At 38.9% G+C, this 11,263-nt stretch overlaps 1 protein-coding gene across 6 annotated transcripts in view; it reads right to left on the reverse strand.

Moving 5' to 3' along the window:
* Window positions 1-8,776: 8,776 nt before the first annotated feature.
* Window positions 8,777-11,263, reverse strand: part of LOC125615357 (endoribonuclease Dicer-like) — a 32,792-nt gene continuing 30,305 nt past the window's right edge. For 3 of the 6 annotated variants that reach the window (XM_048799284.1, XM_048799283.1, XM_048799285.1), the window contains one exon: window positions 8,777-10,476. In XM_048799284.1, coding sequence (XP_048655241.1) covers window positions 10,000-10,476 — 477 coding nt within the window. In that variant the 3' untranslated portion in view covers window positions 8,777-9,999. The remainder of the gene's footprint in view (window positions 10,477-11,263) is intronic. The other 3 variants (XM_048799281.1, XM_048799280.1, XM_048799282.1) reach the window with 1 other exon arrangement.

Here is an 11,263-nt window from a genome sequence, read left to right on the forward strand (position 1 = left end):
CCGCACAGCCTTTAGTACTGCAATGCCATGGAGTTCCCACCCTCCTCTCTTGAAAGAGACCCCTGAGCTGTGATCCCCTTCCTGCCTGGCCCTCTGTATTAACCTGGAATGCCAATAACCTAGAGCTGGCCTTCTGGCTAAGACATGGAAAGAGCTACAGGACAGGATCATATTACATGGGCACCAAAGGTTAACAGTTAGTGCTGCCATTACAGCTATTTTGGAAATACCCACATTCAGAAACTCAGCACACAAGATAAATGGTTCCACACCTGAGTTAAGTGATTCCACATGGATCCTCTGAAGTCATACATAGTATAAATTCCTAATAGAAAATTGCATTTTTAAGTCAGATCTTTTTTGTTTTGTTTTGAAATATGTGAAAGAGGTTAACATCAAAGAGTGGAAAGAACTGAGTGGCCATCCAGAGGACCTCCACCCACAACCAGCAGAACACTGTGTGTCCAGGTGGCTCAAGCGTCTGCTCCATAGTCCAAGGGCTTAAAATGTCCAGAACCTGAGACTTCTTTATTGTATTCCAAGGTCCTTCATTTAATTATTTTATTATAACTATGATGCCAGTAACAGAGAACAGAATTACATGCAAACAAATAGCATTCCCAAAAGTCTAAAATCTGAAATAATCATCTTAGAAATAACATGTAGATCCAAATTTTACTTTATATAAATAAGCATCATTTTGAACATGGTAGGGGTTTTTAAAATGCATTTAAAGGTACTCTAAATTAGGCAAAGAATATACCTGGCCAAATTTCTCAATCGGGTACACTTCAATTATCTGAAAAATAGAAACACTAACATAATGAATTTCCCCTTAATGACACCCACGTCAATACTGCAGAGAACAGAAAAGACAACACCCACATTAATAACATCTTGGAAGCAATAATTAAATCTCACACACCTATGCTATAACATTAAGAAAAGAAAATGATTTCTCTACTGGATGAATTTAAGGAATGGCCAACCATGTCCCAAGATAAAGCCAAAGGCTACAAGGGAAACAAGTGTCCACAGTCCTCAGGGAGATTTTATAAAGACTAACAAACTACCTAGAGACTTCGTGGTGCTGGGCATAGTGGTGCACACCTTTAAGCCCTGCAATTGGGAGGCTGAGAAAGGATGACTGCAAGTTCCAGGCCAGCCCAGGCAACTTAGCAGGACCCTGTCTCAAAAAAATAAAATAAAATAAAATAAAGGGTTGGGGATAGGGCTTAGAGGTAGAGCACCCTGGGTTAATCCCTAGTATCAAAAAAAAAGAGTCAGTTGGTTTTCTTGTTATCATGGACTGGGTCAGAGAAAATAGTGTTTTGATTTTTCAACTGAGTTTATATGAATTGTTCCACAAACATGCTGCTTGATAAACTATACTGTTCTCTGGTGCTCAGTGCTTCTCACACTATAAAGAGTGGAGAATCAGGTTTTCAAAAATTCTCCAATCCAGAGACTAATCTTTTTGAAAAGTTCTGTAAAAAATGCACTAATTAAGAAAATAAAACTGCCAGGTGTGGTAGCACATGCCTGCAATCCCACCATCTCAGGAGGCTGAGGCAGGAGGATCACGAGTTCAAAGCCAGCCTCAGCAATTTAGCGAGGCCCTACGCCACTCAGTGAGACCCTGTCTCTAAATAAAATATAAAAAAGGGCTGGGGATGTGGCTCAGCGGTTAAGCACCTCTGGGTTCAATACCCAGTACCAAAAAAGAAAACTTAAAAAAACATTAAAATTAAAACGCCTATTTTATTATATTTAGAAGACATAAAATTACCATAACACTGCTTTTTTTTTTTTTCCCCATGTTTATTCTTGACTTCTTGATGCAACTCTGGGCAGAGGGAAGACCGTGCTGTATTCACATACGACACCTCCCCCCATTAGACTGGAGTCAGTATGAACCCAAGCAGAAAATATGTAAACAAAAACTAGTAGATTACTTTTAAAAACATGTAGCACAGGCAACTATAAAAGAAAAACTTTTTTCAAAAATACCTGAAATTTCTACCATGTACTTGAAGTACATCATAAATAAAACCACTAGGAGAATCCTTTACTGCTTATATTTTCTTGTTAGTGTGAGAAAACCAAATACATTTCTCTATGATCTTATGAAAAACAAAAACCAAACCCATACAAAAAACCTATCCCTCTCATTGACAGCCACAGAACATCATACTGATGCTACATTCCCCAAATGTGTCCATAAAAAACTTAAGAACTAATATCACTATGTGACAGGGATATAACAACTTTTTTATATACACTGTCTTTTATTAACAAACCAATAAAAAAGGTAAGTATTAGTACTATAAAAGATAAAAAAATTTCATAAAATATACCTCTGAAAGGCAGGCAGAAATAAAAGGGTCACAGTCCTTTTGGCAAAATGGGCAGGAAAAACAAGAGCTTTGCATTTTTATATTTAACAAACACACCCACATATGAAGTAACCCATAAACCCCTACTAAGGTAAAAAGAGTAATGAAGCATCTTATTACCAAACAAGGAAACACTCAAAAACACAAAAGGATAAATGTATGTTAAAGGGACACAGGAGCTCAATGAACTCCCGATGGCTAAAGCTGCACTAGTGTGTGCAGCAAAACCAGTAACCGTATGAATTAGAACCTGAAGTCTAAGATAAACATGGGTCCATGCTGATAAAAAATACATGTTCTATGAAACGCTTGGAGGTACTCCTCGAGACTGGCCACGCTTGTGAAAAACAAGGGAAGACAGGGAAACTGCAAACAGACCAGAGGACACTGGGGAGATGCGACAATAATGCATATGACACCTGGGATTAAAAAGAGAATGGGAGTAGAAAAAAGCCTAATGTTTAGTAAGGACCAAGGCACCATGTTAGTTTTCTGTTACAACAAATGGTGACATGTTGACAACGGGAGAAGCTAAGTCTGGGGATGAACATGGGAACACTGTGTACCGTCTTTCCAACTTTTCCATAGATCTAAAACTATTCCAAAACAAAACTAAACAAAAAATTAGGAAAAAAGTGTGGAGGGGTAGAGACAGGATGTGAATTACTTGGGTTTGTTCAATGCCAATATCTCACAATACTAGTAAATCACAGGATGAAAAAAACAACACTTGGTGACCAATCGGGAACCATTTTCTGCCACTTGATATCTGTTAATTTGGGCAGGATCACAAACTGAGTCTTGGTTTCTTCATCTATAAAATGGTTAAGAACACCTATCTACCTTCCTTCCTCATGGTGTGCTGTAAAAAAAAAAAAAATTAAGAATACTTAAAAGTAACCTATAGAACCCTATATATGCTAAAAGGAAAGCCATAAACATGGGGTGAGCACATACCTCCACTACACCCAAAGCAGCTGAGAACGAGCTTTCCCATCAGAAGAACCAAAAACTAGATGGGCACGGAAAGAGCTTACACTCCCACGAAACCAGCCACCGAAAGAGGGTTTTCCTCCCATTAAACTGATGGAAGGAAAGAATCTGGATTTCGGGAAGTTTTTCTAAGCTTATTAAAAAGCTTACTGAAACAAGACTTCTATTGTACATTTAATTAGCTGCCCATAAAGTCAACCCTCAGACTGCTCTTGATTCATCCTATAACACTAAATTCCAGCCGCATTTTATGAAAGCTGATCACAATTAATCTGATCCTTAAAGTCAATAGGAAGTAACTGATTGATTCTGGATAAACCTTTCCAGGCTAATATTCCTGCAATGAAAACTGACACAGCTCTACATGAAAACAACATGCAGATCGAGCCCCCACCCGCCACCACACAAGGCAGATGTAGGGGACCATATAGAAATGGGAGAAGGAAAATAAACTTGCATCATTCTTCTTTCCAAGCCCCAGAAAATGACCCTAGAAATGCCTTTTTCCCATTCTAAGAAATAATCCCTAGTCAGTCCTGTGCAGGTCTCCTGGCCATCTTCCCACTGGGAAGCACTGGTTTCCAGTGTTGTGAGGCCCAGGGGCATGATGATTGTACAAAGAAATGGAAACTAGGAGTTGGGATATTAGGATTCCAGAATTGTCCTGCCACTAACTAGCAATTTAATGTAGAGCAAATCACTTTTCCTCCGGGGGCACTTTCTCTTTTTTATAAAAATAAGTGGGCTGGATTAGATAGTCAACGAGGTCCCTTTCCAACCTTAAACTTCTGATTTAAAGGTAATTCAGTACCTAGAGTTATTTTATTTCATATTCATCAGAAAGTTCAGGCTCAATTGACTACAAAAATTACCAGACTGAAAACTGCCAGACGACTACCCTCGAGTCCAATTTCTCGTTACTCAAAAAAATTTAAAACCCCCAAACATTCAGAAGCAGTTAAAAAAAAAAAAAATCCCAAATTACCTCAGGAAACAAAGCTTAATTTTTCCTCAGAGATCACCACCTGCAGAAAAGGCTCTTAAGAGATCAACTCTAGACAATCAATAGATTGCATAGAAAAGCTGATTGTCTTAAGTACAAAATATGGACCATTTTTTGGCCGAAAATAATAGACTATCCATCCACAAACTAAAAGGACTACATGTTAGGTGACCATTTAGCACAAATTTAAGTATAGTTCTTTGGCTGGTCTATACTCAGGAAAAACTAGCCTTTATTGAAGAAGGGGAAGGAGTTGGAATCCATAACCTAAAATGCAGGTTCACTGTCTCCTTTGCTAATATTCTCAGAATCCTTCCAAACATCATTCTCTTCTAACTCAGAAGGTTTTGACCCATAGTTGACAATCCAGTTCATACTGCAAATCTAGTTCTCAGCTTTTCCACTGTCTCGTTGAAAGCACAACTCACAACTATTTAGCACGCTGAATAAACAGTCTTGCCTCAGCTCCCACACCACAGCAGTCAACCCAGAATATTCCTGTGACCTCAAAAAGGGTTGGGACTTTCCCCTATCAAGCAAGCAATTCTGCAGCAGCAGACATCAGGGGGAGACTCTATAGTTTAATTTAATTCTGACACTATCTACCTGGGTATGGTCAGATCGTATAGGTTGTAAGGCAAAGCCCCTAAGCCTACTCCAGTGCTGAGAGCCATTGCTAAGTAAGAATGACGCATGGCATGACCCAGGTCATTTGCAGTGACATTGCATGTAAGGTGACCTTGCTCAAGGACCAGGGCGGATCCGGGTTTAGGGTGTTCCTGGTTTAGGACAATCCGGGTTTAGGCCGGTTCCAGGTTTAAGGTGTACCCTGCTGGGAATAGGGCGTATCCTGCTGCCTCAGGGGCGCCTGCTCCTTGAGTTCCCGTTGAGTTCTCATGGGATTCAGAGAGTATTTGGGATTTTGCGCAGAACGTGATTGGGGCCTGGAACGTGAATTCCCCGAGAATGTGTTTGTAGAGTGCTGGTGTGAGTTCGGGAATAAAGAATTGCTGTTTGAATCTACAAGCTGTGTGGTGGCTCGTGATTTTGTGCCCAGCCAGACTGCGGCATTTGGTGGTCTGTGTGGGGAACTTCTAAAGCTTGGAGGTAAGTGAAATTGCTCACCCCTGAGGAAGAGCGAAAGAATGGGTGACCAATTCAAAAAACAATGTGTTCCTGTTTTGACTTATTTTGTTTTTATTTCAAGTTGCCTGTTCCTAGAACTTTCTCAGGCAAACTGGGGAAAATGGTTGACTCAAGGTTTGAAGTTGTTCGCCTCTGAGGAAGAGAAATTGTTAGAGGAAGGAGGCACCCCAGTAAGACCAAGAACAGTTAGGACATATGTTGATATAATACAAAAATGTAGCCCATGGCTTTTTAAAGACGAGTTATTAAGTATATCAATGGGACCATCATGGTATCCTGTAGAAGGATTTTTCTTCAAGAAAGGGATGGCTAGTTCTGTTTACTACACTTGTCTAAGATCTTGGTTTCTACAAAGATCTGATTAATTTACAAAGCTAAAGTGTTAAAATATCAACCACTAAATATAAAATCAAGTACTCTTTACTTAACATTATGTGTTTTCATAAATTGGTAAATGGAAAAAAGGTTTAATATTGCTTTGGTCTGTGTCTTTGCTAAAACAAGGTTACTAAGTGTTAAGATTCTATCATGTGTAATTTATATACAAAGAGTAGAAAAATTTTCAGTTGGGTTTCAATTATAGTATTATAGTATCATAAAAAACATGAAAGTCTTTCATCTTATTAAAGTGGAGTAATTTGTCTAAATCAGAAATTTTATAAGAGTTGTTTCAAAATGTGAATTTATAAAAAGGGTTAACGGTTAAAAAAGAGAGAAAAAGATTCAAGATGTGGAAATATATTTTAATATAAAAGGTTAAAGGAAAAAGAAATGTTTCTAGATGAGATAATCTCTGTGTGGTAAAGTAAAAAGTTGTAAAATGCCATTTAAAAAGATTTTGAGGAAACTAGACTTACTTTAAAAGCTTGAGAAAGGAAGAAAGAAGAAAAAGGTATTTGTACATGGCAGATTGAGACAAAGCTTCTCAATGGAGTTAAAAAAAAAAAAACCCTTTGGTTGAAGGGCAGCCATGTAAACTAACATTAAAGCGATTTAAACAGAATCTAAGCCTCGTTTAAAAGAGTGAAGTTGTAGGTGGTGAAAAAGTACATTTAAAAGTACAGTATAGATGATAATTAAAAGGCTTTAAAAGGTTAAATTGAAGGTGGTTGAGATACCTTCATGGCGGAAAAAAGATTGCTTTATTGCATCATTCGAAGCCTAGTTAATCTTAAAGGCATTACTTAAAAAATGGGAAGATAATAGGATAAAAGATATTTAGATAAAGAAGATTAAAAATTTAAAGTGAAAAACTTTAAAGACAGAAGTATAGAAAGTTAAAAAGAAAAAAGATAAAGAAGATGTAGAAAGATAGAAAAAATGTAGGAAGACAAGAATTTTAAACCCACAAAATAGGAAAAAAAAAAAAAGAGGAAAAAAGGCAACTAAGGGTAAATATACAAACCTTAGGAAAAAAACTAGAAGATAGAAATAAGATAGAAAATGGTTGAAAATGTCAAGTAAAGTATTACACAGATAGAAAATGCAAAAAGCTAAGACAACTATTAGATACAGACATACTTATTAAAGCAAAAAGAGGGAATTGGAAAGGGGTATATATCCCCCAAAGATAAACTTAAAATAACCCTTTTTACTCTAAACTTTTTAAATTTGGATTCATCAGGACTTAGTGCTGCGGAAAGGCATATGTATCCAAAAAATGTACATAAGCCTAAAGTACTTTGGAAAGATATTCTAACAGGACAATGGAAAGGTCCTGACCCAGTGATTGTCTGGAGTCGGGGGTCTGTTTGTGTTTTTCCACAGGGAGAACAGCAGCCCATTTGGATTCCAGAGAGATTAACTAAAACAATTTCTACAGATCGAAAAGAAGATGATTTGACTCAAATCCATAACAGCTGATATCCAGAACTCCAGCTTGGCCATTCTTACATCTGCGACAGTGATTAACCAGGATGCTTTTTTCAATAGCTATTTTATTATTGCATTTTTCCACATCATAAGGTTCTATTTTTATTTTTTGAGCTCATACAAACCTAGGTTAATGTTTTTCTGATCAGTTTTATTTTTTGACTGTGGAGTTTTTAAACATTGCAATGGAGATTTCACCTAGGTAAAGCTACAAGGCCTTTACTATTTTCTTATGTGTTGTACGTTTGTGTACACTCTTGTGTTTTGTGTTGTATGTCTGTATGTGCGTATGTCCATATTTCTTATATGAGGAGCGCTCATGAAAAAATGGATCCGAATTATTATTATTTTTTTTTTTTCACGTGATTTAAATGGTTTAATTTAAATTAGGTAAACAGCTGTTAAGGATTGTTTTTAAAGTAGGTTAACAGATCTGTTTGTTTACTTTCACCTTTCCTTTTCATTATATTTAATAATTCTTTTCAGGATAATGTCTTTTTAGCATCATTGCCAGAATTCCTATCTTCATCCCAGTGCCGGTGAAGACAAAGATAAAACCAGACTACAGCTTCTATGATAGCTATCACAGTAAACTGTATAAACTGATGCATCAATGAATATAACTCAACAAGTAATGCTCAATCAAGGAGTCAACTTACTTTGGGAGGAAACGGATTTTGGGAGGAAATGGACATATTGATAGATTCCTCCGCTTTGAACTGCTTGCAGAACTTGCCTGGACTATGTAACTATCGTTTGGTGCAGCGAATTGTGGTAATGCTGGCATATCTTTGCTGATGGTGTCACTAGTGATGCAATTTTTATTTCCTTGCCAGCGCACCCCATGTTAATTGTGGTAGTGCTGGCATATCTTTGCTGATGGTGTCACCAGTGATGCAATTTTTCCCAAGGAGCCGTCAATTGGCTTGGTGTCGTGGCATTTCTGTATCCTCCTCCCTTCTGCTAGTGATGGTCTAAAATTTGGGGGCCAATGGCTGTATGCTGGACCGGTAGTCAGTGACGGGTATGATCCAATTGCAGTGGTATCAACCTAAGACAGGAGGCTGACGCCTAGAGGTCAGTTTTTCCCATGACGGGTAAGAACCATATGTTGAATTGGACAACCTACCAGGCACGGTCCTTAAGCCACATTGCTTGTTGTTTAATTAATCAGAAGGGGGGAGATGCTGAGAGCCATTGCTAAGTAAGAATGACGCATGGCATGACCCAGGTCATTTGCAGTGACATTGCATGTAAGGTGACCTTGCTCAAGGACCAGGGCAGATCCGGGTTTAGGGTGTTCCTGGTTTAGGACAATCCGGGTTTAGGCTGGTTCCAGGTTTAAGGTGTACCCTGCTGGGAATAGGGCGTATCCTGCTGCCTCAGGCGCGCCTGCTCCTTGAGTTCCCGTTGAGTTCTCGTGGGATTCAGAGAGTATTTGGGATTTTGCCCAGAACGTGATTGGGGCCTGGAACGTGAATTCCCCAAGAACGTGTCTGTAGAGTGCCGGTGTGAGTTCGGGAATAAAGAATTGCTGTTTGAATCTAAAAGCTGTGTGGTGGCTCGTGATTTTGTGCCCAGCGGCACTCCAGAACTTCAGATGCCAACCAAAGCCCCTGGTGGTTTTACCCCAGATGGCTTCTCGTGCTAGAGTGACCCAGAGAAGTCAGGAACGCTCCGCTTTACCAGTTTAGTACAAAGAACTCTGACAGGAGAGGAGATGCCCCGGAGGAAGCCTATGGTAGAAGGCAGTGCCCTCCATCCCTCTCCAGGCTTGCTACTCCAGGAGTCTGCATGTGTCCAGCTATCCTGACGCTCTCAAGACCCTGTCCCTTGGTGTTTTTATGGAGACTTCATTACATAGGCATGAACTGACTAAATCACTGGCTGTTGGTGACCAACTCAGGTTCAGTCCCTCCTCCTCCCTCCAGGTTAGGGGTAGGAGTAAAAGTCCCACGCCTCTAATTTTGCCAGTTTTTCCAGGGATCAGCCCCATCCTAAAGCTATTAAGGGGCTGGCAGCCATAAATCACATCATTAGCATACAAAGAGACTTACATATCACCACGACGATTCTAAGGATTTTAAAGAGCTGTACGCCAGGAAATAAGAACAAGACTAAAAAGCTATTTCAACATATCACACTAAGGAAAAAATTCACATTAAAAAAGCCACAATACTCAGATAAAATTTATCCTAAAATCCCTTGAAGGAGAAAGCTTGATGTGAAATGCTTAACACAATGGCTAATATTTAATTAAAGGTGAATAAATATCTGAATTGAATCTAACAATCAAATACGAAACAAGGAATACTTTACTGAAATACTACTTAATCTATTTCCCTATTTTAAATCAGAACAGATTAACATCCTTGAAGACAAAACTCTTAGTCATGTCAAATGGCCTTAAAAGACAGCAATTGTGTTTACAGATATCGCCTCTGCAATGCCAGCAGTGTGACAAGTGAACAACTTGTTGACAAAGGTCACCTACATACCACTCAGCTGGCTCTGGAGCCATTTCAGATGGGGCCTCACAAGGCGAAAAGGTGCTTTGTTCTACCTGGAAGCAAAGGTTAACCTAGAGGTTTACCTGTTTAGGACAACTGCTGTGTATCTTCTTTCCACAAAAATAATTCCACATAAAATATTGGTAAATGGAGAAGGAAAATTTGTCTCTGGCTTCTCTTTTTCTTCAATTTCTTCATCTTCATCCTCATCCTCAGAATCACTCCAAGACACATAATTGTCCTGGTTCCTGTTGTTGTACCACTCGACACTTTCAAACTGCTGCCGCTCATACGGTTTATATTTGCGCAAGATTTCGAGCAGTTTTATTACTTTAGGAGTCACAAATCTCAGGTCAAGCGAGGCAGGTGAGAAGTGCTCTTCACACAGTGCATGGATTTTCCTCAGAAAAGTGTCTGTAAACAATAGGAACTTCCTGTGCAGCTCCTCTTGCTCATGTTTGATGTACTTCTGAAGTTCCCTCACCATCATGCCAGCTACTTTATCTGCACACCAGGGTCCCAGAACTACCAATACTGCACGACAGTCTGACAGAATCTACCAAAAAAAGAAAAAGAAAAAAGAAAATGCTAGGCGATATATCATGGCAGCATTTTTACCTGGGTTTAATTGGGACTTAAATCATCCTCAAATGCCCTTCAAAATCAATTTATCGCACCAATATAAATACTGAGGTTAACCCCTTAACTGGGGGGGGGGGGGGGGGGACGGGGGGGACAGACCAATGGTCTTCTTAGGTTCTGCTATTTCATGTATCTATGCATAGAACCATCTAGGCATAACATAAAGAGAGAAGATGCAACCGTACCAAGTTAATGAAACCTACAAAAACTTTAGATCTGTGAAATTAGTTAGGACTACAATCGAGTCATTTATTTCTTGCCAAATTATGCAGAACTATGTAGTAGAGCAATTTTTCCATCAGCAACTTTTGCTCTTCAAGAAGTAAGTAGCAAAACAATTTTCCTTGAATTTTATCTATGTACACCATTCTGTGGTCTTATATAAATATTCCATTACAATGAATATTAAACAGAGTAAGATTATGGGTGAATTTTGGCTAGCCAATAGCCCAGTACTTCTGGTTGTAAAGGGGAAACTGTTCCAAACTCACTGTACAACTGTTCTCTGGTATTATTTCAATGAAAATACCACCACAACTCCAGAGTTCCTTATCTTTAAAATCCCAGCTAAATCTAGAGTATGATCTTGGAATCTGCCCAGAGTGCCATGCCTCACAACTCCAGCTCAGAGTCCTTACAGCTAGGCTATCACGGAGGAACTGTTAGTTCTACACACCAAGCACAAGACATGCTGAACTGAA

Source organism: Marmota marmota, unplaced genomic scaffold, assembly GCF_001458135.2.
Source record: "Marmota marmota marmota unplaced genomic scaffold, marMar, whole genome shotgun sequence".
Lineage (NCBI taxonomy): Eukaryota > Metazoa > Chordata > Mammalia > Rodentia > Sciuridae > Marmota > Marmota marmota.